The sequence below is a fragment of the Diaporthe citri genome (assembly GCF_014595645.1).
Source record: "Diaporthe citri strain NFHF-8-4 chromosome Unknown scaffold_2, whole genome shotgun sequence".
NCBI classification, from domain to species: domain Eukaryota; kingdom Fungi; phylum Ascomycota; class Sordariomycetes; order Diaporthales; family Diaporthaceae; genus Diaporthe; species Diaporthe citri.
The window spans coordinates 5438780-5465220 of record NW_025064847.1 but is presented as its reverse complement, the minus strand read 5'-3'; the positions used below and the strand labels follow the sequence as shown (position 1 = coordinate 5465220).

Sequence of the window (26441 nt, the reverse complement as noted above, 5' to 3'; positions counted from 1 at the left end):
GACGATAATACCAATCACGATCAACCGCGATCTGCTCGATTTATCTTCTATGACCACGAATGGATCACTCTATTCTTTTGCAGCAGTGACACCGTGCGATGTAAACTTTACCGACAACGCCATGCTGAAATGCTCAATGCTCGTACCCATTCAACCTCGTTCCATTTACACCCTGCGCCCCGTGACCCAGCCTGCTCGCAACAGTCGCAGCCTCCCTCACAGCTCTCGAGACTGTGCCGCGGACGCCGCCTTCCTCCAGTACCAACAGTCCGCCGATAGAACAACCACCCGGCGTGCCGACCTTGTCCCGCAGCAAGGCAGGGTGCTCGCCGTTCAGCACCAACCCTGCAGCGCCCTTCATTGACTGCGCGGCCATCCGCTGCGCGTCCGCCCTCGGCAGACCCATAGCCACCGCGCCGTCGATGGCCGCCTCCAGCATCAGGGCGAAGAACGCGGGGCCGGAGCCGCACAGCGCGGTGGAGGCGTCCATGTTGGCGGAGGGGAGGTAGACGACCTCGCCGATTCGGCGGAAGATCCAGGTGACGAGCTGCATGGTGGCGGGCGGGATGGGGGCGTCGTCGTCGTTGGCGATGACGGTCATGGACTCGCGGATGAGGCTGGCGGTGTTGGGCAGGGCGCGCACGATGCGGCAGCGGCCGTCCTCGTCCGGGCCGCGCTCGGGGACCGCGCCGTGCAGGTGGCGCTCGATCTGCTCGACGGTCACGCCGGCGCAGATACTGATGAGCAGCTTGCCGTGCAGCGCCTTGGCCATGCCCGGCTCCGTCAGGATCTCCTTGACCTTGGACGGCTTGCACGCCAGCAGGACCACCTCGGACTGCTGCGCGCTGGTCACGTTGTGGCCCCATACCACCTTCACCGCGGACGTGTGCTCCCACAGGGCGGCCTTGACCTTCTTGGCCGTCTCGGGCCGCTGGACACAGGCGATGAAGCGGCTTGGGAGGCGCTGGGGGAGCGGCTCCGCTGGTGTTGAGTTGCCAGATGGAGTCTGGAGAGGCTTGGGGGCCTCCAGTTCTACGAGGGAGTTGAGAATTCCGGACAGGATGGCAATTCCCATGGTGCCTAGCAGAGTGTGAGTACAAAACACGCATGTTGAGGGGGACTGGTTGGAGACTTACCACACCCAAGGACACAGAGAGTAAGGTCATCGTGATGTCCAAGAGTCCTCACGGAGGTATATGAAGAATTACGAGAAGCTAAGGTGAGCAGGCTTATGATGGGCAACACTTGACAGGGCCACTTGATGGGGCGAAAGGGAAAGAGGGTTCTGATGTGTTGAGAAATCTTGATTTCAAAAGAGTCAGGTCTGCTTGGTGATAATGGGCCTCGCGAGGAAGATCGCAGACGTCGGTAACTGACTGGCCGACAGACTGACAGTTTGAGAATTTATCTGGACCGCCTAGTCGGATCCGAGCCTGGCGACTCCTTTCTGCAACCCGGCAAATGCTCATTACGACTCTCATTGCCATCCCCTTTTATGCGATTTCTAAAGATATTAACTCGGGTGAACATCGCCTTTCCGCGCACTGGAAATCCCGATAGCGGGCCTGGAGGGATGGCGCAGCGGCTGACTGGTACGCCCACACCGCCTGGGCCAACAAGCCTAGCGCCTGTGGAGTGCCTGCAAGGGCCTCCCCAAAAGCTGTTCACGGTGGGTGGGTTCCTTACAAGGCAACTCCCGAGGTCAAGCTCCTAGGCTAGGTAGGCGGAAGGAACATTGAATCGGCTCCATCCATGAGACGCAAGGCTGAAGCCGATCATCAACATATCCATTCTGCCAACAACCACCGCCAAAACTATTGCTACTCGAATGCCAGAAATCAGCTCTAATCGTGCTCCTCTTATTCTGTCACTTGGACAAGAAATAGCACTCAGTCAGTCTACCAAAATCGACAAAACAAAGCCGGTCTCCCTCAAGCCAAGGCGGAGAACCGGTCGAACCCAGCACATCCGGGGTTGAACAACAATTCAAGGAGCAGGCATCGATCGATACCACAAGGGCCTCAAGACGACTGCTTGCCGAGCGAGGCTAACACGTCCCGGAACATTCTGTGAATCCCAGTTGAAGAGGGAGACAGAACCAATAAGATGGCGGACCCATTTGAGGTTCGCATGAAATTCTCACATCAACTACAGCATCTCAACGCTTCGGTCACATCAGCGCAAAAGGCCGCCCAGTATGCTCTTAGGTACAAGGATATGGACGAGGATTTGCATTCGTGCATATTGGAGCAAATCGAGCGTGTTTGTTTCCCTCCCCTGGGTACGGAACCAGAGCCTAGTTGACTAACAAATCACACAGACTAACATGAACACCCGAGCAAACATCATGTACTTCATTGAGCACTTCCTCGAGATGGCCCAGAAGGACGGCCATGTCGACTACGTCCGCATGATACAGAGAGACATCATAAGAGTTGTCGACGCCGTCGCTCCCGACGACGGCTCTGGTGCGGCCAACGTTAAGGTTGTCAGAAGGGTATGTGACCCCTCACGTGCTGGCAGCCACGCCCGACCGTATGCCTACTTTCTCTTCCTCCGTACTAAACAAGATTCGCAGGTTCTTCAAGGCCTCCAGTCGAAAGCCTTCCTCCTACCGCAGACCGTCACAGAGATCAACGAGGTGCTCAAGGAGCGGGAGACCTCCAACATGGACGTCGTCATGTCCAGCCCTGTTAACAGCACGAACCCGGGACTAGGCGACATGCCGCCCTCGCAGACGATCCCGAAGCCCGGCAGCACGCCGCGGCCGCCGCGGCCCGACAAGAAGCAGATCGAGCAGCGCATCGAGGAGGACCGCGAGCGGCACAAGCGCCTGCGCGAGAGCATATGGGCCGTCCCCACCGAGCCCGCCGACGCCGAAATGTGGAAGATGTGGGAGGAGACGAGCGACCTCGGCGAGGACGACCTGATCATGGCCAAGGAGGAGGAGGAGGAGCGCCTCAGGTGCGTCAGGGACAGCTGCCCCCACCAGAGGGAGGAGGCTGCCAGGGAGAGGAATGGGCAGACGAATGGCAGGCATGCGTGACGGGTGGCTTACGTGTTGATCATGGGTCGGGATGCTCAAGAAACATGGAGTTTCGGTATGCGAAAATGGATAGCTGCATCTGACTAGTAATAGATACCCTGTTCCTCATGCGTTCATACCAGGACTATTTCCGGGTGTTCCTGCTCTGTTCCCATCTCTAACAGCACATGTGTAGCAAAATAGCCTCCCAACCCCGCGCGGCCAAAACCGCCAGACAGAGACCAGTTTGCTCTCCAAATACCGGTCGTGGTTTTCTCTGTAGGTCCGTGCATTAGTAAAATCAAAAGGGCTGGAGAATTGGTGCAGACTGTGCCCTTCTGATCCGAATACCGTCCACTTGTTGAGCTGGACTTCCATGATCATTCTGGTAGTAGTATTCCCACCTCGGCGCGAGAGAGGTGACAGGAGAGGGATGTCATATTGCGTCCATCTACCTGTATATGTTGTTACACGTACATTTTTACATGTGATTGTATGATCCGGTCCAACATGGACCGTGTTAGCCACATATATCCATCCTGCCTGCCTGCCTGCCCTCTTTTCGTGCCCGTGTCCCTCTACTCCATCTCGACGGTGGCGCCCAGCTCCTTCAGCGTCGCCACGATCTTCTCGGCCTCGTCCTTCGGTACCGAGTCCTTCATCAGCTTTGGCGCGCTCTCCACGAACTTCTTGGAGTCCACCAGACTCAGCCCCAACAGGCTCTTGATCTCCTTGATGACCTTGGGCTTCGCGGTCGCCTCGAACTTCACCAGCTTCACGGCGAACAGGGTCTTCTCCTGGGCAGCTGGTGCCTCCTCCTCGGCCTCTGCGGCAGCTGCTGCTGGTGCGGCTGCGGCGGGCGCGGCAGCGAAGCCTCCGACGGGCAAGTCTGGGATGTTGAGTCGGGACTGTTGAGGAGGCTGATCAGCTCCTTGCCCATGCTCTAAATGTCGTTCCTATGTTGTTCCTCTTACCTTCAGGCTTGAGACCAGGTCTGCGGTCTCCAGGAGGGTCAATTGGCTGATCTGGTCCACAATACCGGAGATCTTGGGGTTCGTAGGTGCGGCCGCGGCGTCGGTCGACTGGTACCGTCGCGATATTCTTTGTTGGGCGAGGGCGCCGGTACTTCGGAGGGTGGAGGTGGAGCGGAGCTGACGAGCGCAGCATTGAGCCGCGTACCTGCAGGAGAGAGACATGGCGGGCGGTTTGTGTGAAAGAGAGCCTCTGGGTAGCGAGGGAGGGGATCAGTCAGTCGAGTCCTGGTGCTTCAATGCGCGCGCAGTGATGATGTCCAAAGATTTCGCACGAGGCTTGTAGCTGCCATACTTAGGTAAGCAGGTGGGTCCCGCGCTTGAGTGGACCGCGTCCCTCCAAGGTTAGGAATTATCCCTGTAAAAAAGTTACTGCAGTCAACGCAGACGGGACGGACGAAAAAAAGATCATCGCTGTCGCCTCAACGACAAACTTGCGGATATCTCGCCAACCATGGCGAATTTCGACGTGAGTTCGCAGAGGGCCTCTCTGCTCAGCGACGCGACCACATTGGCGCATTTACCGCCAGAGTTGCTGCACGTCATTCGCGATCAGAACCCGACGAATCTTCTGGACGCGGTATCACAGGCGGCGCTCATACCTCGACTTACAGGTCGCATATTCGCCCATTTTGAGCCTGTCTTTGCAGACATCTGCGCCCGATGGGTCCTCAACACCCCACGGGAGCTGCGACGACGATATACTTGCATCCTTTGCAAGAGTGTTACCGTTTGCACCGCGTCTTTCTGTTTTCTTAGAAGATTATCTCAAGACCATTGCATCCCGGAGCCAACCTTCACTAGGGTCTGGGACGGCTCGCCTCGACCTTTCTGAGTCTTCGAGATCGTTGGGCCCAGATGCATTCCTACAGAGACTTTTGGCAGTATGGCGCCTTGTCAATTTCGACCGCAAGGCCTTCTCATCTTTGGTGTTGCCATCTGATGTCCAAGCCCTCTTCTCACACTCATACGCCCCTGTCAGATATCTAGCAATACGAATCTTCTGCCTCCTCTTGAGAGCATCAGATCACAGACTTGAAGCTCTCATACGGCACCACACCCCCGAGAATGAGCCCATGACTGGTGACTTTGACGGAAAGCCTATAGACTACGCGTTCTTGTCATTGTTTGAGCATGCTCGTGCCGAGTCGATACAGAGGCAGATCGCCGTCGTGAAAGAACAAGTGCGAGAACTTGCCCCCTCGCGCATACCACCCCAAGATCTCACCAGCCTGGTCGTTCATTATGGGAACACCGTGCTTCCCCGGCCGCGCGGCGCGCCAAAAAAGGGCTCTTCTCTCATTGCCACTCCCACGACCCTCCTAAATCTCGAGAGCCTTGCGAAGCTTCTCCAACAGGCGGGACCCATCCTCCTCCACGGACCTTCTGGTGCTGGTAAAACGGCCTCAGCTCTGGAGCTGGCACGAGAGCTGGGAATGGACGACAGTCTCGTAACTCTGCACCTAAACGAGCAGACTGACGCCAAAATGCTCATCGGCCTGTACACCACCGGTACAAAGCCCGGTTCTTTCGAGTGGAGGCCGGGTATCCTGACCACGGCAGTCAGAGAAGGGAGATGGGTTCTGATAGAAGACCTCGACCGCGCGCCGACCGAGGTCATGAGCACGCTGCTTCCTCTCATTGAACGAGGCGAGCTCCTCATCCCGAACCGTGGTGAAACGATAAAAGCCCCTAGCAGCTTCCGTATTTTGGCCACGGTGAGGACACACAAGGGGATGGATGGCCAGGAGAATATCCCTTCCCTGCTCGGGCTGCGTTTCTGGACCTTGCTGCCAGTGCAAAGCATGGTGCAAGATGAGCTCCAGACAGTCATGCACGAAAAATATCCACTCCTAAGCAAGTTCGTGGCAGATCCGATTCTCAAGGTTTATGAACGAGTGTGTCTCCTCCTGAGCAACTCGGGGCTTATTCCGGGCGTGTCCGCAGCATCAGAACGTCCGATCAGCTCTAGAGATCTGTTCAAGTGGTGTCGACGGTTGGAGAAGATTATCGCTTCAACAGGCGCGAAGACAGGCGAGGAACCGATCAGCGAGACGGCATACGACAGCATGTTCATGGAGGCTATCGACTGCTTCGCAAGTGGCATCAAGGACTATCGAGTACGCGACAAGCTGATCCTCCACATTGGCGAGCTGATGGGAAAGTCAAGCCAGCGCGTGGAGCACCATCTCAGCTCGCACATCCCCCGACTGGCGGAGACTGAGACGCACCTCACGGTTGGACGATCAACGTTGCGGAAAACGAGACGACCGGATCGCGTCACGAAATCGAGAAGGCCATTTGCGCCGACCACACACGCCAGACGGTTGTTGGAGCAGATCTCAGTGGCAGTGAGCTTGAAAGAGCCGGTATTGCTCGTAGGAGAGACCGGTATAGGGAAGACCACTGTTGTGCAACAGCTCGCTGAAAGCCTCGGTCAAAGGCTGATTGCTGTGAATCTTTCCCAGCAGAGCGAGGTTGGCGACCTCTTGGGCGGTTTCAAACCCATCAACGTGCGCAACCTGGCTGTCCCTCTGAAGGAGGAATTTGAGGACCTTTTTGCGTCAACTGGAATCTCGGAAGAGAAGAACCAAAAGTATTTAAAGTCCATCAACAAGAGCATCGCGAAGGGCAAATGGTCCGACGTTGCGAAACTCTGGAATCAGGCGCCAAAGATTTTCGAAGAGATCCTGAAGGTGAAGGTTGCCAAGAAGAACCGGGACAAGACGCGTGACGCCGATGGTCAACCTGCGAAGAGGCGGAAGACTGGCTCCACAAAACTAGAGACGCTGCTGGAGCTCAAGCCCCGTTGGGACAAATTCTCGAAGAACTTGGAGCAATTCGCGATTCAGCTATCGGGAGGTTCAGGGGGCTTCGCATTCGCTTTTATCGAGGGCAACATCGTCAAGGCCGTCAGGAACGGAGACTGGGTGCTTCTAGACGAGATCAACTTGGCATCACCGGACACGTTGGAAAGCATAGCGGATCTGCTCCAATCAGGCCCAGACGCGACGCCCTCGATACTTCTGTCAGAAACAGGCGAGATTGAGAGGATCCAAGCTCATCCCAACTTCAGGATATTCGGAGCAATGAACCCGGCAACTGATGTCGGTAAACGAGACTTGCCCCAGGGGCTTAGGTCAAGATTCACAGAGCTTTACGTCTCTAGCCCAGACAAGGATTTCAAGGATCTTGTTACGATTATCAAATCATATCTCAACGGCCAAAACTCCCAGATCGATCAGGCTGCGGACAAAGTTGCCAACCTCTACATGCGTATCAAGGAGCTCGCCGAGGCCAAAGCACTCGTTGATGGCGCCAACGAAGTACCACACTTCAGCTTGCGTACCTTGACACGAGTGCTGACGTACGTCAATGATGTTGCTCCGTACTATGGCCTCGAGAGGTCTCTGTACGAAAGTTTCTGCATGGGTTTCCTGACACTATTGAGTCGAGCGTCCGAGACGCAGGTCATGCCCCTCATTGTGCAGCACTTGTTCGGCAAGGACCTTAACCGTCTTCTGTCAAGGCCGCCCAAGTATCCGACCGACGGGCGTGAGTACGTCAAATTCACGGATACAGACGACAGCCGAGTCTACTGGCTGCTCAAAGGCGCCGAAGCCCCGCAGGAACGGGCGGACTACATCAGAACGCCGTACGTTGAGCGGAATCTGCTGAACTTGGTGCGAGCCACCTCCACACGGCGGTTCCCCATCCTCATCCAGGGTCCAACGTCGGCAGGAAAGACAAGTATGATCGAGTACCTCGCTGAGTACAGCGGCAACAAATTTGTGCGAATCAACAACCACGAACATACTGATCTTCAAGAGTACTTGGGCACCTACATATCTGGCTCAGATGGCAAATTGAAATTCCAAGAGGGTCTTCTCGTACAGGCCATGCGTCAGGGGCACTGGATTGTTCTTGACGAGCTGAATTTGGCACCCACCGACATCCTCGAAGCGCTCAATCGTCTTCTTGACGACAATCGCGAGCTGTTGATCCCAGAGACTCAAGAGATCGTCCGGCCCCATGAGAATTTCATGCTCTTTGCAACGCAGAATCCTCCAGGGCTCTACGGCGGTCGTAAAGTCCTCTCAAGAGCTTTCCGCAACCGTTTCCTCGAGCTCCACTACGACGACATCCCTGAAGACGAGTTGGAGCATATTCTGCAGAAGCGGAGCATCAATACGGCACCTTCCGACTGCAAGAGAATCGTCTCCGTCTACAAGGAGCTTTCCCGCCTGCGGCAGACCAGCAGGGTCTTCGAACAGAAAGACAGCTTTGCAACGCTGAGAGATCTCTTCAGGTGGGCTCTTCGGGACGCTGAAACACGCGAAGACATTGCCAATAACGGTTTCATGCTGCTGGCAGAGCGTGTCCGGGATGATGAGGAACGCGACGCGGTGAGGCAGGTCATCGAGACGGTCTTCAAAGTCAAGATTGACCCCGACCAGCTGTACAATGAGAGATTTAACCGGGCAATGCGGCGGGCCGGTCTCAAAGACAACAAGCAGGGCGTTGTGTGGACCAACGCCATGCGCAGACTGTACACTCTGGTCTCCCAGGCTCTGCGGAACAATGAACCAATTCTTCTGGTTGGTGAGACTGGATGTGGGAAGACGACAATTTGCCAGTTGCTTGCCGAGTCTCTTGGCAAAGCACTTCACATCGTCAATGCGCATCAGAATACTGAGACGGGCGATTTGATCGGCTCGCAGAGGCCAGTCCGGAACCGCGGGGCCATTGCTGAAACCTTGAAGCAAAGCCTGGTGGAAGCTTTCGAGTATTTGCGACAATCGCCGCAAGGCAGCATCGATGACCTCCTGGCGCGCTATCATGCTCTCCCTGCAGATGACAGCAGTCGGATCCCCGATGCTGTGCAGGAGAAGGTCCTTGCCAATGAGATCAGGAGCAAGGCTCTGTTCGAGTGGTCGGACGGCAGTCTTGTGCATGCCATGAAGGAAGCACATTTCTTCCTGCTGGACGAAATCTCTCTGGCAGATGACTCCGTGCTTGAGAGACTCAACTCTGTTCTCGAACCAGGACGAAGCCTGTTGCTTGCTGAGAAAGGCACCGACAACTCGTTCGTGCGCGCCGCGGACGGCTTCCAGTTCTTCGCAACTATGAATCCTGGCGGTGACTTCGGCAAGAAGGAGCTCTCGCCCGCATTGAGGAACAGATTCACGGAGATCTGGGTGCCGCCTCTGTCAAATAGGCAAGATATCCTGGACATTGTGTTCGATAAACTGAAGCCCCAGTTCAAGCCCCTTGCACATGTTATTGTGGATTTCTCGTACTGGTTCGGCAAGACATGCCGCTCATCATCGGCCACTGCCTTCTCTATTCGTGACATCCTGGTCTGGGTCAACTTCGTCAACCATGCTCAGGGCATGCAGCCTGCCATGGCCGTGTTGCACGGAGCAGCCACGGTGTTCATCGACACTCTTGGTGCTAACCCCTCAGCACTGCTCTCACTGGATCCAAAGACCATGGACGAGCAGAGGCAGAAGTGCTTGGACAAGCTGAATGAGCTCCTTGGAAATGGCATCGACGTCACTGCCATTTATAGGAACGAGCCACAGCTGGCAATCGGTGAAGGATTTGTTCAAATTGGGGAGTTCTCTGTCTCTCGGATGCCTAGCGGTGAGGATGACTCTGCCTTCGCTTTTGACGCCCCAACAACCAAAATGAATCTCATGCGAGTCATCCGTGCCCTCGCGGTGAACAAGCCTGTTCTGCTTGAGGGCAACCCGGGTGTGGGCAAGACGACACTCGTCAGCGCCCTGGCTCTGGCATGCGGGAGGCCGCTCACCCGCATCAATCTTTCAGACCAGACGGACCTGATGGACCTCTTCGGTACCGATGTCCCCGTCGAAGGTGCGGAGGCCGGAAACTTCGCATGGAGGGACGCACCTTTCCTCCAAGCGATGCAGAAGGGCGAGTGGGTTCTGTTGGATGAGATGAACCTCGCCTCCCAGTCTGTCCTCGAGGGTCTGAATGCCTGTCTTGACCACCGAGGAGAGGTGTATGTGTCGGAACTGGATCAAGTCTTCAAGTGCCACCCGGACTTCAATCTTTTTGCAGCCCAGAACCCACACTCGCAGGGCGGTGGCCGAAAAGGTCTCCCCAGCTCTTTCGTCAACCGGTTCATCGTGGTCTATGCCGACGTATTCACTGAGCAGGATCTCATGCTCATCGCCGGAAAGAGGTACCCCAACGTGCCTCAGGACACCATTCAGAATATGATCAGATTCGTGTCAGCTTTGGATTACGAGACATCTGTTCGCAAAAGCTTCGGCGCCCACGGCTCTCCTTGGGAGTTCAACCTGCGAGACTCACTCCGGTGGCTGGAACTTCTTGCCTCGGAGGACAAGTTGCTTGCCTCAGCTCAAGCATCCGACTTCCTGGACATAATCATCACGCAGCGTTTCCGCTCCGCGATTGACAGAGAGAACATTGCACAATTGTTTACAGGAGCTTTCGGAGCGCCGCCTCAACCGCACAGTCTGTATCACAACCTCACCTCGGCCGTATGTCAAGTCGGACTGGCCATGCTGGATCGCAACCCTCTGCTCCAGCCGAGCCGCTTCCCTAATATGGATGTCGTGCCACGTCTTGCGGAAATCGAGTCTCTCCTGATCTGCGTCAAGCAAAACCTGCCGTGCATTCTCGTCGGACCCTCCGGGAGCGGAAAATCATCGATACTCAACCATGTAGCTGCCTCCGTCGGAAAGGAACTGGTCGTCTTCCCCCTGAATGCGGACGTCGATGCCATGGATCTCGTTGGCGGATTCGAGCAGGCGGATCCCTTGAGGGATCTCCACGCTAGTCTGGACGAACTTCACGATGCTCTTCTGGAATATGCCTTGTCATTACTGCCCCAGAAATCGTCACAAAATGCCGTCAACCTGATCAGCGTCCTTGACGAGCGCGGGGGAGAAGCTCGTCTCTCGGAAACCACTGTGTGCTTAGAGGCACTGGCCTCAGAGATACCAGCCGACTCTTTGCTGGGGCAGCGACTTTCACATGCACACCAAATGCTGAACTCTCCAAGGACTCTGGCGAATCCGCGATTCGAGTGGCTCGACGGAGTCATCGTCCGCGCCATGGAGGCAGGCAAATGGCTCGTCCTCGACAATGCGAACCTGTGCAGCGCGTCTGTCCTCGACAGGCTGAACTCGTTGCTCGAGCGCCCCAATGGGTTCCTGAGCATCAACGAGCACACTGGTCCGGACGGCGAGCCTAGGATCATCAAGCCTCACCCCGACTTCCGGATTTTCCTGACCATGGACCCACGCTATGGCGAGCTTTCCCGTGCGATGCGGAATCGATCTGTCGAGATTTACCTTGAGCAATCGCAGATCGGGAGCGACCGCTATCTCTCAACCATAACGGAAATTGAGTCTTTAATGCGGAGATATAGTCACGCCACTCATGTGAGCTCTGAAGTCTCCGTGAATGGCGGTGTTGAGGTCACCCGTCTGGCACTCGACAACCTCGACCTCGGAGACGTCTCGCTTCTGGCGAGATATGAGAAAGCTTTCACGGGTGGCCTCGGTTCTTCGCAAGACGTGACAGCTCCTGAGACCAGTTCCGACATTTCTGCACTCGTGTCGTACGTTCAGTCGACAAAGGCCGCACCCGCGAGACAGGCCATTCTTCAATTGTACACGGCCGTTTCCACGAAGGTCTCAGGGAGCGAACTGTTGACTGCGACGCAGCCTCTTCACACCCTAAACAATGCTCCCATGGTGAGGGTAATGGAGAACAACTCAGATAAAGTTGCGGAGTGGCTGGCCTTTTGCTACGAAGTCTTCATGGAAATCCAGTACGCTCAGCAAGCCATGCAGTCACAGATCAGGACCCTCGACAGGACCAAGCCCTCAACGTTGAACCGACTACAGCGATCGCTTGTTTCCGATCAGGTTGCCAGTGTGGCGAAAGACTCGACCGTCAACGTGGCAGGTTTCCTGAGCTCCATCGTTCAGCTGATAGAGGGATATATCGACTCAAGCCTGCAGCATTCAGAGTCCAGCATTGACGTCAAGCCAGTTCTGCGAGCGGTTCTGCACTACTGGTGGAGGACCTTCACCTTTGTCACTGGCGCATCCTTCGAGGAGGCAAGGTTTCAAGCTCATCTCAAGCAAGGGATTGACGCCCTGCAGTCCACCACAGACAGCTCCAACAACGAACGAGGACTGCAAGTAGTCACCAGCATTCTTGGTAATATCGAAGATGCCTTCACGGTTGGCTTCAAACTGACTACAGGACTGAGTATGGAGACGCTTTGGGCCCTTCTACGGCCAGCTGCTGTCACTGATGAAGCCACATTCTCGGCTATTCAAGAGATGGAGAAGTTGGCAAACCGCTTTGATGCTATTAGGTGGAAGTCCAATGCCAGTGTTGCAGACCTCAGCAAGGCCATTTTATCCTTGGCCGAGGCTTACAGCGTTGTGCGCAAGAATGCCGTCGCTGCCGCCGACCTCCTACAAATCCTGCAGGGAGAGATTGAGCGCCTTGAGGCTAACGCCGACGATGCTCGCGAGGTCACACCTTTCTTCGAGCAGGAATTTGAGACACTGAGGCAAGCATTGACTGTCCATCGAGCGTCACGCCAGTCGTCCGTCTTCGTGGACGTCCAAGACATTGTCGTCCTGTCCAACATGCCCACGCTCTCACAGATGCGGCTGCAGAGCTGGAACAATTCTCAACGGCTTCTTCATTCCATAGACTATGTTCTCGCTCGCGCCTCGGATTCACACCCGTGGAACGGCAAGCTTATGTCGAGGCTTATCCAACAGTATGACTCGACGGCCTCTGCCAATCTCTTCGCCCTGCAGTCCCTCGAGACAGAGCTGCCAGCCATGGGCAAACTCCTTGCAGGGTCCTTGGAAGCCGTCTCAGCGGACTCCGTTGGCTGCCTGAACCAGATCCTGTGGCACTTGATGCGGGAAGTTATCGGTTCTCACGACCCGCTCTTGCTCCAGGACTTCGTGTCTCTGTTCGAGCTTCTGTCACAAAAGTTGGTGCCATCCTCAGTCAAAATTGAGCGAGGCGGCCTTGCCTTTGAAATACCAGGCGGTGGTTCCTCTCAGAAGTCCAGATGTCCCGCGTACAGCGCGGCCATTTTCAAACAGCACTTCATACCTGCAGTCGTTGCTCTGGTGACATCCGAGAAGTCGTTAATTCAGAAGAGCGCATTCGCTGCCGTTGCGTGGGTGCACTTCGCCATCGGGTGTATCAAGCTCTACGTTCCAGACAAGATATTTGATCCCTACTTGCGGGCCCAGACCGAACGGGACTCCCATGAAGAGCTTCTGACCAACTTGAGACGCAAGTGGCAAGCTCTGCGCGCCTTCGAAGCGGGCTTCACCGGCCAAGCATCCAACTTGCGTGCAGAATTGCTGCGCGAGGAGATAGACCGCTTGGGTGAGCCTCCGGCAGCCGCGATCACCATATACCGTCCATCCAGCGTCGACTTGGCTCGACTTCAAGGAGAATTCAACAACGTTCTGAATGCCGTTGTGAAGAGTGACGTCGCTTCCGCGGTCTTCGAGCATCTAGCCATCGGCACAGAAGACAAGGCTCAAGAACTACAGCTCGTCATGGACAACGTGCTTCACCTCATCGAACGTCTGTCCAGTCGCTTCCAGGTTTATGAGGATTTGACAGTGCCTTTGGTGACAATTCTACGTTGCTTACAACTCGGGCTCTCCTTGGGTACTGTGTCTGGCGCCGGGCAGAGATCAGATACCGGCTCGCTCCTCAGTGTCACACCGATGCTGGGCGGGTCACTGTGGAGTCACACAACTCAACTGCCTTCCCAGAGTTTGGAGTTCCTGTCTTATATTGGCCTTTGGGTCAGTGTCAATGGAATCCAAAGCCTCGACACCTCTCTCCGGCAGCTCGTGTTCCAATCTCTTCACTACTTCTACGAAGAGTGGAGCAAGAAGCTCGACGCCGACAAGAGGCAGGAAGCCGCCAAAAACAGCCTATACCGATACAAGGGGGGCCTTGACGATGAGGATGAGGCCGACCAGCAAGATTTCAACGAGCTGTTCCCTGACTATGAAGCGGAGGGTGTTGAAGACCGTGCTGCCACAAAGATTCCGGGCAACGCTTCCCGCAACTTGTCGCTGAAACTGGCTGAACGGCACGAGAAGATTTTCCTGGAGCCGCAGGATACTCAACAGAGTATTATCAATTTCTGTAAGGGCGTCGCACGCAAGACTTCTGGTGAGGCGACACACTCTCCCCTGCCCAGACGGACCGGGCGCTTCTCCCTGGCGCACTGCTTGTCTTGGACGAGAAGACGGAAAACTTCACCTCCAGCACAACTTCCGCAGGTTATAATTTCTACACAAGTGCCAACCTTTTCGAGTCCCGCAAGCTTGTAAACCTGGTCCACGGCATCCGGATGCGCTTCAGGGAACTCCAGAAAGTCGATGAGATTGCGCACTTGGAGCCTCTCGCTGACGTACTCGGCGCATGCGAGCACGTCCTCGAGCTCAGCCACTCGGACCCTCTCGCGAAGATCATAACTCGCGTCGAGAAGCTTGTGGCATTTGTCTACGAGTGGCAGCATGGTGGTTGGGCCAGCCACATTTACGGCGCCTTGAGTCTCTACAACAGGTTGACGGACACGGTCGTAAGCTGGCGTCGCCTGGAACTCGCAACCTGGGCCAAGTTGTTCGACATGGAGGTTGAGAAGTTCCAGACCGATGCCAAGTCTTGGTGGTTCGTCGCTTACCACGCTGTCATCGCCATTCCCATGACAAAGGTTGAGTTAGGCCAAGACTTGAAGGATTACTCTGTCCAGTTGGTGTCAGACCTTGAAATGTTCTTCTCCGAGGCCGTGTTGGGCGAGTTCCACACCCGCCTTCAGTTACTTCTCCAGTTGAGCAAACAGCTCGAGCTCCTGGTCGTTGACTATGCGCCACTCGGCCTTATCCACAACGCAGTGCTGAACTTCATTTCCATGTACCGCCGCTATGAGAGCAGAGTGGTGGAGGCAATTCAAAAGGGAAGGGCTACCGTCGAGAAGGCCATGAAAGATGTCCTCTTGCTCGCCAGCTGGAAGGATACCAACATTGTGGCTCTGCGCGAGAGTGCCCGCAAATCTCATCAGAAGCTGTTCAAGCTTGTCAGGAAATTCCGGGCTGTCCTTGGTCAACCCATGAGACCCATTGTCGACCAAGGACTTCCGGACGAGAACCACGCAGGCAACAAAGCGACAAAATTCGTTCCTCCCACACCACCCCAGCCGAACGACGCAGCTGCCTCGACATGCCAGCAGCTGATTCCTGGCTGGCTTCATGATGCTCATGCTAAGCGACTTTCAAACGCCGGCAAGATCATCAGCATCATGTCCAAGTCGTCTCAGCTGCCCGAGGCCACGATCAATGCAGCCGAAATAGTTGACACATTCGTGTCTGACACGATGTCTGCTATGTCTTCACTGAAGCGGGAAACTCCAGCTTTCTTGAATGATGAGAACAAAGAGCAAGTCAAGCACCTCAAGACTAGGAAGTTCCGCTTGTTTGAAGAAACGGTCAAGGCAATCCGAACCATGGGCTTCACGCGGAACCTCAACGAAGCTCACATTCGCAACCAAAAGCAGTTGGCAGCTGTGCTGGCCAAGTTGGAGTACCTGCCTTCTGGAGGAGATTCAAGCCTGGCTGGGACCGAGTACTACTTCCACAAGGTTCTGGATCTGGCTCCACAAGTGAGAAACTCTTTGCACGACCACAACGGCGACCTCACGAACGAGACTGTCCGACGAAGCACCGGTTACATGGAAGGCATCATACATGTTCTGATTCAACAACGCCGGTGCCTAGCCGAGAACGCCAACACGTTGACCTCCTTGGATGCGTCTATTGCCAACGTACAATCGCTCATTCTGTCCAACCAGTCCGAGAATCTGGTCTCGAAACGGGAGACGTCAAATCACACTCAACTCCTGCGTTGGCTTGTACCTGTGCTGGACTTGGGTCTCCACCTGATTGAGGTACACAGCACGCTCGGCAAGGTTGCCAACGGTCCCGTGCAGTCTGCGCTCCAAGACTGGCATGCAAGATTCACCAAGCTCCAATCTCGGTTTGATGCTTGCCAAAAGCTGTCGGATGGCCTCGACTCTGAAACTCAGCTGCAATTGCGAGAGCAGCTGCAGGAGAAGCTGGATGATTTCGAGGCAACACTGCAATTGCTCGAATCCGAACGGCCTGACCTCGGCTTCATCTTCCAGCAGCTCCACATATGGACGACCATCACTGTCAGCGACCAGCAACCCGAGACAGCAACCGAGGATGCTACGGTATTTGTCAGGGAGACTCTGAATCTTTCGAAGAAGGTCCTCGATGCTGTTCAAAAATTGCAGAAGGCAGCAACATCCATGCCAGCATCAACGGAAGATGCATCGTGGCTTCTGCAGTACAATGACACACTCGCAAACATGCTCAAGTCTTTGCACATGACGACAATCGTTGACAGCATCGGCGACTCCGTTGCCCGCCTGGACAGTCTGAACTTGGACGACCAGGCCGTTAAGAATGCTGCATTCTCTCTTCTTGCCGTCACTCTGCCCTTGCTGCAGCAATACGCCATCATATGCCGCACAACCGTCGCGGACCTGACCAGTGTGCACTGCTCCAGCTCCAAGATGGCGCTCAACCTCGGCAAGGCGTTTGTGGAGATTGCCTCTAGGGGCTTCTGCACCCCACAAGAGAAGTCCGACGAGACCTCCGCAGACTCGGGCAAGCTCGAGAGCGGCACCGGGCTCGGCGACGGCGAGGGCGCCGAGGACATCAGCAAGGATATCCAGCCGGATGAAGACCTCTCGGAGCTGGCTCAAGAGCCAAACAAGGAGAAAGACGGCGAGATCGAAGACCAGGAGGACGCCATCGACATGGGCCAGGACGATATGGAGGGCGACATGGGCAGCGCAGCAGGCGACGATAAGGACGATGAAGGTGATAAGGACGGCGAGGAAGAGGACAAGGACGAAATGGACGAGGAAACTGGTGAGGTGGACGATCTCGACCCCACCGCAGTCGACGAAAAGATGTGGGACGGGGATGGCGACGACGCGGACAAGGACCAGGAAGGAGACGACACGAAGGGCCAGAAGAACGAAGACGAGCAGGCCGCAGCTAAGGACGCGCCTGAAAGCAAGGACTCGAAGCAGCAGGACGAGCCAGAGCAGGGTAAGCCCGAGCAAGAAGTGGAAGAAGAGGAGGCGGGCCCGGAGGAAGACGAAGCGGGCGCGCAGGAAGAGTTGAACAGGCAAGACCAGAACGTGGAGGAAAAAGAGGCGTTGGCATTGCCAGACGATATGGACATCGACGGCAGCGACGACGACCAATCGGCCATCTCAGACGACGATTTGGACAAGCTCTCGGACATACAGCAAGACGCGGAGGAGGAAGCCAAGAAAGAGGGAGACGCAGAGAGCGTCGATGAGAATGAGGGCGACCAGGGCGAGATGAACCAGGAGGACATGGAACAGGAAATCGACGCAGAGAACCCGGACGAAGACATGACGGGCGACAACGCCGAGATGGAAGAAAAGGAACCTGAAGCGGAGGAGCAGGGCGCGGACGACTCGGGGGAAAAGGACGAGACAAAGCCACCGCTGGACCCCAACGACAACTCCCACGCAGACCCAGACAATGCCGCGCCCAGCGATATCAAGAGCGGCGCCGGGCAAGACCAGAACAACATGGAGAACGGGCAAGATGACGACAACTCGCAGGCCAAAGCGGCGCAGCGCGAGAGCGGCGAAATGGGACAAAACTCGGACGATCGGCAGACCGCCGTCGGGAACGAGGGCGCAGTGTCGAGGCAGAACGATGACCAAGACCGCTCGGACGAGGCCAACCAGCCCGACGACTCAGCACAGTCGCAGCCGTTCAAGAAGCTCGGCGACGCCCTCGAGAGGTGGTACAGGCAAAATCAAGACATCAAAGACTCGATGGACGAGAATCAGGAGGCTCGGCAACAAGATGACTCAGATATGGCCCAGAAGGAACTGCAGCATCTGCAAAATGACAACGACGCCCCCGACGCGCAAGCCCTTGGCACGGCCGCCGAGGACGAGGTGCAGCCCATCGACGAGTCCATGGCAATTGACGAGGACAAGCGAGACGACCAGAGCCGGCTGATGCCCCAACAAGACAACGAAGATGACAACATGGACATCGATGATGACTTGGACGGCGCGGAACAGGACGAGTCCAAAGACAAGGACATGCCTGAACGCGACGAGTCTCGAAGTGGCGTCGCGACCAGGCGCGGCGCCTTCAACCGTGAGCGGTCCACGTCTCCCTCCAGGACGAACCAGATGGAGGAGCCAGAGGACGACACCGTGGAGGAGACATCGACGCAGCTGGACAGCACGCACCTCGGCGACCCTGACCGCCCGCTGCGCGACTACCAGCAGGCCCTCGAGGCGTGGACGGCGCTCCAGACCAAGACGCACCCGCTCTCGCTCGCGCTCACGTCGCAGCTGCGGCTGATCCTGACGCCCTCGCAGAGCACCAAGCTGTCCGGGTCGTACCGCACGGGCAAGCGGCTCAACATCAAGAAGATCATCCCGTACATCGCGTCGGGCTACAAGCGCGACAAGATCTGGATGCGCCGCGCCGTGCCGACCAAGCGCACGTACCAGATCCTGCTGTGCGTCGACGACTCGCAGTCCATGGGCCACACCACCGCCGGCGCCATGGCCCTCGAGTCCCTCGTCATGGTGTCGCGCGCGCTGGCGATGCTCGAGGCCGGCCAGGTCGGCGTGCTCGGCTTCGGCGCCGACGTCTTCACGGCGCACGAGCTGGCCGCCCCGCTCCTGTCGTCCCACGACGCCGGCGCCCGCGTCCTGCAGAATTTCACCTTCGCGCAGGACCGCACCGACGTGGCGCTGCTGATCCGCCGGACGCTGGACCAGCTTCGCGCGGCGCGGGCCACCGCCTCAGGCGGTCGCGGCGGAGGTGAAGACCTCTGGCAGCTGGCGCTGATCCTGTCGGACGGGCTGACGCCGTCGGACTCGCACGAGCGGATCCGGCGGATGCTGCGCGAGGCGCTCGAGGAGCGCGTCATGGTCGTCTTCATCATCATGGACGACAGCTCCTCGCGCAAGGGCGACAGCGTGCTGCAGCTGGGCAAGGCAAAGTTCGTGCGGCGGGCCGACGGCTCCAGCGACGTCGTCGTCGAGAGGTACCTCGACACGTTCCCCTTCCAGTACTACCTGATCGTGCACAACCTGGAGGAGCTGCCTGGTGCCCTGGCGGGACTGTTGAGGACGTGGTTTGCGGAGGTTAATTCGTAGGCGGGTGAGCTGTTTCTTTTCTCGTTCGTTCTGCCTGGAATTAGTCAAGGTGTTAGCATGTAGACAGGTATTGGTTGATTACTTGCATTCGGAGTTAGGGATGGAAAATAGAGTGATTCCTTTGTAGTGAATTTGACGTCCATAACAATACCACTGTTTTGAGAGTCTTCCACATTCAAACTCCGGGTGCTCTGGAACAGTTTTGTGCTACCGGGAACACTCTACGTGATTAGAATTGCGAGCGGGCGCAGAGAGTCCACTCTTGTTGGCTCGTAGATCTCAACTCAACTGCTCACTAGGCACGACCCCATCACGCAAATAATTGTCCCTCAGGAAGAGCATGCCCCTTAAGGCACATCACATTGCAACAGACTAGGTACCTAGCTACCCGTAACAGCTAGACGCGTGACCTCGAACCAATTTAGACTCAGACCAACTCAAATTCAACTCGATTCAGACTCAAACCGGATTCAAGCCACAAGCTTGCAGGGGAAGAAAGGCGATATCAGCGACTCCATCTTCCCATCCGCAACAGTCTTCTCAACATCCACCTGGTCCAGGATCTCGCAGGCCTTGGGTGTGACTGCCCGAGGCTTCCAGCTGTTGGCGGTGACCTTCTCGAGGCCCCTGAACATCTCGAGGTCCTCCTCGGGCTCGCACAGCCAGGGGTGCTTGAGGGCGCCCGCGGCGGTGATCCTCCGCTCCGGCTTGGTCTGGAAGCAGCGGCGGATGAAGTCCTTCCCGGCCTTGGAGACGTGATTCCCCGAGCGCATCTTGGCGACCTCCTCGAAGATCTTGCCCAGCTCCTGGGTCGGCTCGTTGACCTTACGCCGCGGATACAGCGCGTAGCACTCTGCGAAGATCTCGAGGTCATCGACGGATGAGCACCTGTCCTTGCCGCAGAGGAGGTAGATTGCCAGGACGCCGATGCTCCAGATGTCGGCGGGTGGTCCGGCCCAGGTCTTCGTATTGATTATCTCCCTAGTAAACAATTAGTCTATAGCCTTGCTCGTGTGAGGGTGAAGTGACTTACGGTGCCTGCCAGCCTCTGGTACCGCACATTCCGGTCATGCTTCGGTCGCCAACCATGCAGGTGTGGCCAAAGTCCGTGATGACGATGCGGTGGCTCGCCGAGGGCGTGGTCGCGCAGAGGATGTTCTCGAGCTTCAGGTCCCGGTGGACGAGCCCCTTGGAGTGCATGTAGCCCGCTCCGGTCACGACTTGTCGGATCAGCCATCGGACCTCGAGCTCGCTCATGGGGGATCGGCAGCGCTCAGTAAGCGTGAACAAGTCTCCGCCGGTGGCGAGATCCTCGAAGACGTATAGGTTCGAGCGGCTCTTATAGGCGCCTCGGAAAGAGGCCAGGTTCGGCTGGAAACTGTTAGCTCAAGCCTGGCGTGCTTAGAATGAGAGGCAACTCACATGCTCAATCTGGCTTCTGACGTGAGTTTCTTGCACAAGTCTCTGAATGACAGCCGTGAAACCCCTCAGCCGCAAAGACTCGAGATCGTAGATCTTGCAGACAACGTAGTCGCCCGTCTCCTCGTCAATGGCAAGGTTGACTTGGGCAGACGCGCCGCTTCCGATCGTGAAGTTTGTGACGGCGTACTTGTCGTGAAATTGCTAAATAGTTGTTGGTGAGTGATGGACCAAATAGTACGGGAAAACCGATAGACTCACCAGGACTTCTTTGGTCTGAACCTCGTTGAGTCTCAGCTTCGGGATGAAAGGGTGGACGACTTCGAACTTCACATCCTCTCCGACGCTGATCACGTCGCCATGGCGGAGGATTCTTCCAGGAGAGACCTTGTCGTCGCCCTCTTCGCGGCCGCCGATGAGCTTGCCGTTGACATAGGTGCCAGAAGTAGAGCCGCGGTCTCTGACGTAGAGCATGGGGTAGTGCTCCTCGTCGAAGATGACAGTGTAGAACTCGAGTTGCAGGCGAGAGACAAATGGGTCGTCGATGACGATGTCACTAGTACAAGTCAGTCAGCAGTCCCAAGACAGCTGACCAAGCTCGACCTACTTGTGATTCTCATCGCGGCCAACCCGCCAGTTATCATTGGCAGAGAGAAGAATAGTGTCTGTGGAATAAGTCAGGTGCTGAGGCTCAGAAAAAGACTTGGAGCTGTCCAAGGACTAGTCCGCTCACCATTCTCGATCTCGCCGCCAGGATGCTTGATCTCGACCTTGATCTGAACGAGCACGCCGGGCGGGTTGGGCGTCTGAGTATCGCAAGGCGCCATTCTTAGATGGGGTCCTTTTCTTGAGAGTGAAGGCGTGGGGTATTTGATGTGTAACAAGCAGTTGAGCTGGTCCAAAGGGCTCTCTATCCAGCAGAGAATGGCGAGGCTGATCGCAAAAAGCAGTGATAGTCAAGATTGATGGCCAAGTTTGAGGCAGAAGTCGAGAGATCTGGTGCTAAGGATGGGTCGAAGTAAAGATGGGGGCTGAGCTGAAAAGAAAGATGGGAAGGGAAGTAAGAGATGAGATGGGCTCTTATAAATGATACCAGGCCGTCGAGGTTTCAGACGGCGTCGGCGCAAAAAGTCAAGACAATGGGATGGGAGCCATTGTGAGTGAATATTTCCCATCGACTGTCTGCGAGGGCGAGCCAACCAGAGGGCGAGGCAGGCGACGGAGCTCTAGCCTGCCACTTTCCATATTGGGAAAAACACAACCGACAATGGGCATCATCTGAACTTCAGAGTGCGCAAGCACAAGCAGATTGGCTGGATTCGATGGTCGATGGTTGATGGCTCGACCAATGGCAATTTTTCCCCAGTCACTGCTCAGTTTGCATGGGGAGGGTCGTGGTGATGAGCGATCGATCAGTCTCGCGGGCAGTAGCTTCCACGGGACCCTCGAGCCTGCCCGAGTTGAAGGCGAACATGGTCATGTTGCTAGATCTTGTCAACGTCGCATTACTTAAGGTCGTGGGTTAGGTTCTGCCTTGAGTGGGTCAATCAATTTTTAGGAACAGGCTTGATTAGTGCGCAGTAGTGAGCAAGAGGCCCGGTTACTCACAAGACAAATGCTGTACAAGCGGTCACTCCCGGGGAGCATCGTGACTGCCACCGGTATTGGAGCGGTTGTCAATTGAAGGAACTCGGTCATTTCCCGCACGAAAACTGAATTACCTGGTATTCAGAGAACCCCAACACAGTCTCAAGAGTACAAATTACTTCTATCTCAATTTGTGTCACTTGTGCTCTAGTAATTGGTATGGCAAGCAATGTATACCTAGCAGTTTCATAGTCTAATCTCCACAGTGGTCAAGGCTGGGGAGCACTTGGCTCTCTAGAGCTACTACAGCGCGCAAGCACATAGTACACATCGTCGAATGCAGTCTGAATTAATAGACAGACTAGACTAACTTGTTTGAATCGCCAATGCTCAAAACAGTGGTTGGTGAGGGATCGCAAACTGACCTTGGTCGTCGGTTTGCAGTCCACCCACTTACATAAGCACCCGCTCCCCCTGAACCCCCTGGAAGTCCACCAACGGTGCAGCCACGCTGGAGCTACTCGCTCACTCACCGTTAGCTCTGCAACTACGTCACACCCTGGCTGCCACTTGACATCTCGACCTCGACAACGAACTGGCTGGCTTCACTCCCACTCACAAGAAACAAGCCATTGTCCGAAGCCAATCGGTTATTGCCAATCGCCTTCCCCTGCCTCGACTCGAGCTATTCCAAGAAATAATAAGTAATACATCATCAAGAAAATAAAATGGCAACAGCAACCCTCTGCCGAGGCGCCCTCCGCCGCTCCGCAGCACCACTCACCTTGGGCCTCTCGTCAGGCCTCTTCCTCGCCCACCGCCAGCACCAGCGCCACCCCATACGCCTCGACGCCCTGCCCGCCTCGCGCCCCAACTCTCCCGCAATGAGCCGGGCCGTGGCCGAGTCGGAGGAATGGCTGAACCCGGAGCTGATCAGGCAGCTCTCCGGCGGGAGTCTCGCAGGTATGTGTTGCATGCGATGCACCCAACTCACTCGTCTCGCTTCAAGGCCCGAGCCGATCGATCCTGTGATGGGAGGACGTGAGAAGCCTGACACTTGTTTACTATAGGTTTCCTAGCGGGCCTAGTGGTCAGCGTGTTCTCCAAGACATTGGTCCTGCTCACGGGGCTGGCCATCGTCTCAGTGCAGGTGAGTTGCCCCCTCGTTGATGGGAATACGTATGCCCAGGTCCTCGGTTGTGGTCGCCTCGTAACAGATCATCGCAGGTGGCTTCGCGATGGGGCGTCGACCTGCTCGCCGTGCTCAAGATTCGCCAGCGCATAGAGTCCTCACGGGTCCTGTCGGCCCTCAACAAGAACCCAACCTTCAAGCTGGCTTTCGGCACCACCTTTGCGCTCGCTGCGTTCATGCATTTTTAAGGGCTATCTATGCACAACACCATAATATACAAACCTCATCATCTCCATACTGAATCACTCGCTGCTTTCTCATGTCCCAAGCACCAACCCTACATGGGTGGGCCGACCTAAAGACGCTGTCATAACAGAGCAATGATGCTTCTCAAATCTGTTTGTGCCAGGTGATGAACCAAAAGAACCCACCAGGGTGATTTTGTGAGGTGACTCAAGAGGTAGCACGAATCATCCCGGAAGACAGTGAGTTGTTGTAGGGGGATAGCTGTGGCGAGAAACCTGCCAAGTCAAATTCGCCTTGGAGGGCGACCTCTTGAGCACATCCGCTTCTGCTTGCAGCTAGCTGTATCTTCTCAGAAAGGCGCTGTTTCCCTCTTCAGCCATGCTAAAGTGAGTTCGTCATCCTGGAAGAAGTCCTTGGTCTTCTCGTAGATCTCCTTGTTGTGGTCATTCAGCCACTGCTTCTCTTCTGCTGACAGGAGGTTGACGTCGATTAAGTTCCGGCAGTAGGGTGTCATTGTCACGTGCTCAAAACCAAGAAATGGCCTGTCACCGAATTGGTTTGTCGTCTTGACTTCCTTTACGATGGCGATGTTCTCGATGCGAATCCCGAACTTGCCGTCTTCGTAGTAGCCCGGTTCGATCGACGTCACGTTCCCAGCGGCCATGTAGACCTCAGAATATTGCTTCCTAGTCCCTATACCTATAGGCCCTTCGTGTACATTCAAATAAGAGCCCACACCGTGGCCGGTGCCATGACGGTAGTCCAAACCCTCTTTCTGTAGACAGCATGTCAGTTTCATGAGCTTGTGCGCACGAAGTATAGATGTTCTCACCCAGAGGAATTGGCGCGCCAGGCTATCAAGAGCAAAGCCAGTCACACCTTTAGGAAAGATGGCCCTGTCGAGAGCGATGTTTCCCTTTAGGACTAAGGTGTTAGTTTGACGCTCCTTCTCCGTCGGTGTGCCGAAATGCAGTGTTCGAGTCGTATCCGTTGTGCCGTCGAGGAACTGTGCTCCGGAATCGCACAGATATACGGCGTTCGGGTCGATAATCGAGCAGTTGCCCTTCTCTGGTTGGTAGTGTATGACCGCCGCACTAGTGCATTGTCAGATCAGTACCACCAGCTTGTTTTCGACTCGCCTTCGAACTTACTTGGGGCCTGTGGAGGATATCGTAGGGAATGACAGCCCAACAAAATCCTTCTGCTTCGACCGAAGCTCCTCCAGCTTGTCAGCCGCCGTCACCTCGTCCAGCGTGGCTTTCTTGTTGACCAACTGATCCTCCAGCCATGCAAAGTAGGCCGTCAATGCCGCACCATCTCTGATATGGCATTGCCGCATGCCCTCCAGCTCCGTCTCATTCTTCACGGCCTTGGTATCGCCGACGGGACTTCTGATCTCTTCGACAGCCTCATCGCCTCCCAATGCCAGCTTCAATGCCCATGAACCTTTGGTTGAGATGGCAAATTTATTGTTCGCTGCTGTCTCGTCGCCACTGGTGCCAGTGTCGTTTCCGTTTACTTCAACGGTCTTGCTGAGCGCCCTTGCGTCGTCGAAGAGGCTATCATAGGGCTTGACGGTGACGCCGGACTCGGCCAGGTAACTGTGGCCCTCTTCGTCGAGCTTCGCCGAGTCGATGTATAATGTAGCTTCGTCAGCCGTAATTACGGCGTAAGAAAAGAAGACGGGATTGTATGGAATGTCGTTCCCTCGCAGATTAAACAGCCAAGCAATCTCGTCCAGCATTGACACGACGAAGCAGTCCAGATGCTTCTTCTTCAGCTCTTTGCGCAGCTCCTCGAGCTTCGTCCTTGTGTCTTTGCCGGCATACTTCTGATGCAGCAACTTCACAGGCTCATTTGGGCGCGGGGGCTTGCCACCAGCCCAGACTATGTCGACCAGGTTTTCGGTGACGGCGGCAAGGTCTAGGCCCCCTTTCCTCTTGATACTCTCGGCCAGCTTCTCAGCCGTCGAGCTGGTGAGCAAGGTTGGGTCTACACCAACGACCTTCCCACCGGAGGACTGGTCTGCAGACCACTCTTGCCAAGTGGGCACATCCTGTAAGCCCTGCTTGAGGAGGGTCCAGTTGTTGTCCAACTGTTTCGTTGCCTGGTTGAAGTATCGGCCGTCGGTTGCCAGGGCAGCCTTGTCGTGTGTGATGACGGCGCATCCCGCGGAGCCGCTGAAGCCACAAATGAACTTCCTCCTCTCATCGCAGGGTGCGATATACTCGGATGAGTGGCTGTCTTCGGACGGAACAACTATAGTTAAGCATTTTTTTTTAGATGTGTTCTTAACGGGAGGTTCCCGGGAGTTTCGATTGTGTGGACTAACTGTATATATCCAGCTTGCGCTCCCTCATTAGCCTGCGCAGCTCGGAGAGCTGGTAGCTGGTGTCGACGGTCTCCATCTCGGTATTAACAGAGCTGGAACTGAAGCAAGCCTTCCGGGATGGGGATACCGGGGCGGAAGTAAATCTGGCGTGGAAGAGCACGCCTCTGACCTTGTGGATCGCTGGCTGAAGCTGGGCAGAAACTGGCTTTACCTTGAAGGGGGCAAAGAACAGCCTGGGCGAGGACAACAACATGGGCGGGGCAGAAGGAGCGAAAGTAAAGAGAAGGTGTGAAATGGCGTCGACGGAGGGGAAGGTGGAGGGGAGGTTGTATGCTGCACAGTAA

General features: G+C 55.9%; 7 protein-coding genes across 7 annotated transcripts; 3 read left to right on the top strand and 4 right to left on the bottom strand.

Annotated features, from left to right (window-relative positions):
- Positions 1–133: 133 nt before the first annotated feature.
- INS49_007055 (uncharacterized protein) lies at positions 134–1075 on the bottom strand (the record flags this gene model as incomplete). Its single annotated transcript, XM_043167820.1, has 1 exon — positions 134–1075. The coding sequence occupies one exon, from the start codon at positions 1073–1075 to the stop codon at positions 134–136; it is 942 nt and encodes a 313-aa protein (XP_043028964.1).
- Positions 1076–2106: 1031 nt separating this feature from the next.
- INS49_007054 (uncharacterized protein) lies at positions 2107–3046 on the top strand (the record flags this gene model as incomplete). The annotated part of the gene is made up of 3 exons (XM_043167819.1): positions 2107–2262; positions 2321–2497; positions 2579–3046. The coding sequence occupies 3 exons, from the start codon at positions 2107–2109 to the stop codon at positions 3044–3046; spliced, it is 801 nt and encodes a 266-aa protein (XP_043028963.1).
- Positions 3047–3603: 557 nt separating this feature from the next.
- INS49_007053 (uncharacterized protein) lies at positions 3604–4221 on the bottom strand (the record flags this gene model as incomplete). Its single annotated transcript, XM_043167818.1, has 2 exons — positions 3604–3933; positions 4000–4221. The coding sequence occupies 2 exons, from the start codon at positions 4219–4221 to the stop codon at positions 3604–3606; spliced, it is 552 nt and encodes a 183-aa protein (XP_043028962.1).
- A 289-nt stretch (positions 4222–4510) lies between these two features.
- On the top strand, positions 4511–19381 carry INS49_007052 (uncharacterized protein; the record flags this gene model as incomplete). Its single annotated transcript, XM_043167817.1, has 3 exons — positions 4511–4636; positions 5157–14268; positions 14406–19381. The coding sequence occupies 3 exons, from the start codon at positions 4511–4513 to the stop codon at positions 19379–19381; spliced, it is 14214 nt and encodes a 4737-aa protein (XP_043028961.1).
- Positions 19382–19851: 470 nt separating this feature from the next.
- INS49_007051 (uncharacterized protein) lies at positions 19852–21627 on the bottom strand (the record flags this gene model as incomplete). The annotated part of the gene is made up of 6 exons (XM_043167816.1): positions 19852–20362; positions 20415–20752; positions 20804–20989; positions 21062–21356; positions 21408–21465; positions 21534–21627. 6 exons carry the CDS (start codon positions 21625–21627, stop codon positions 19852–19854), a joined length of 1482 nt encoding a protein of 493 aa, XP_043028960.1.
- A 1488-nt stretch (positions 21628–23115) lies between these two features.
- On the top strand, positions 23116–23767 carry INS49_007050 (uncharacterized protein; the record flags this gene model as incomplete). The annotated part of the gene is made up of 3 exons (XM_043167815.1): positions 23116–23350; positions 23458–23537; positions 23615–23767. 3 exons carry the CDS (start codon positions 23116–23118, stop codon positions 23765–23767), a joined length of 468 nt encoding a protein of 155 aa, XP_043028959.1.
- Positions 23768–24114: 347 nt separating this feature from the next.
- Positions 24115–26173, bottom strand: INS49_007049 (uncharacterized protein; the record flags this gene model as incomplete). The annotated part of the gene is made up of 4 exons (XM_043167814.1): positions 24115–24540; positions 24598–24859; positions 24917–26024; positions 26098–26173. The coding sequence occupies 4 exons, from the start codon at positions 26171–26173 to the stop codon at positions 24115–24117; spliced, it is 1872 nt and encodes a 623-aa protein (XP_043028958.1).
- Positions 26174–26441: the final 268 nt, after the last annotated feature.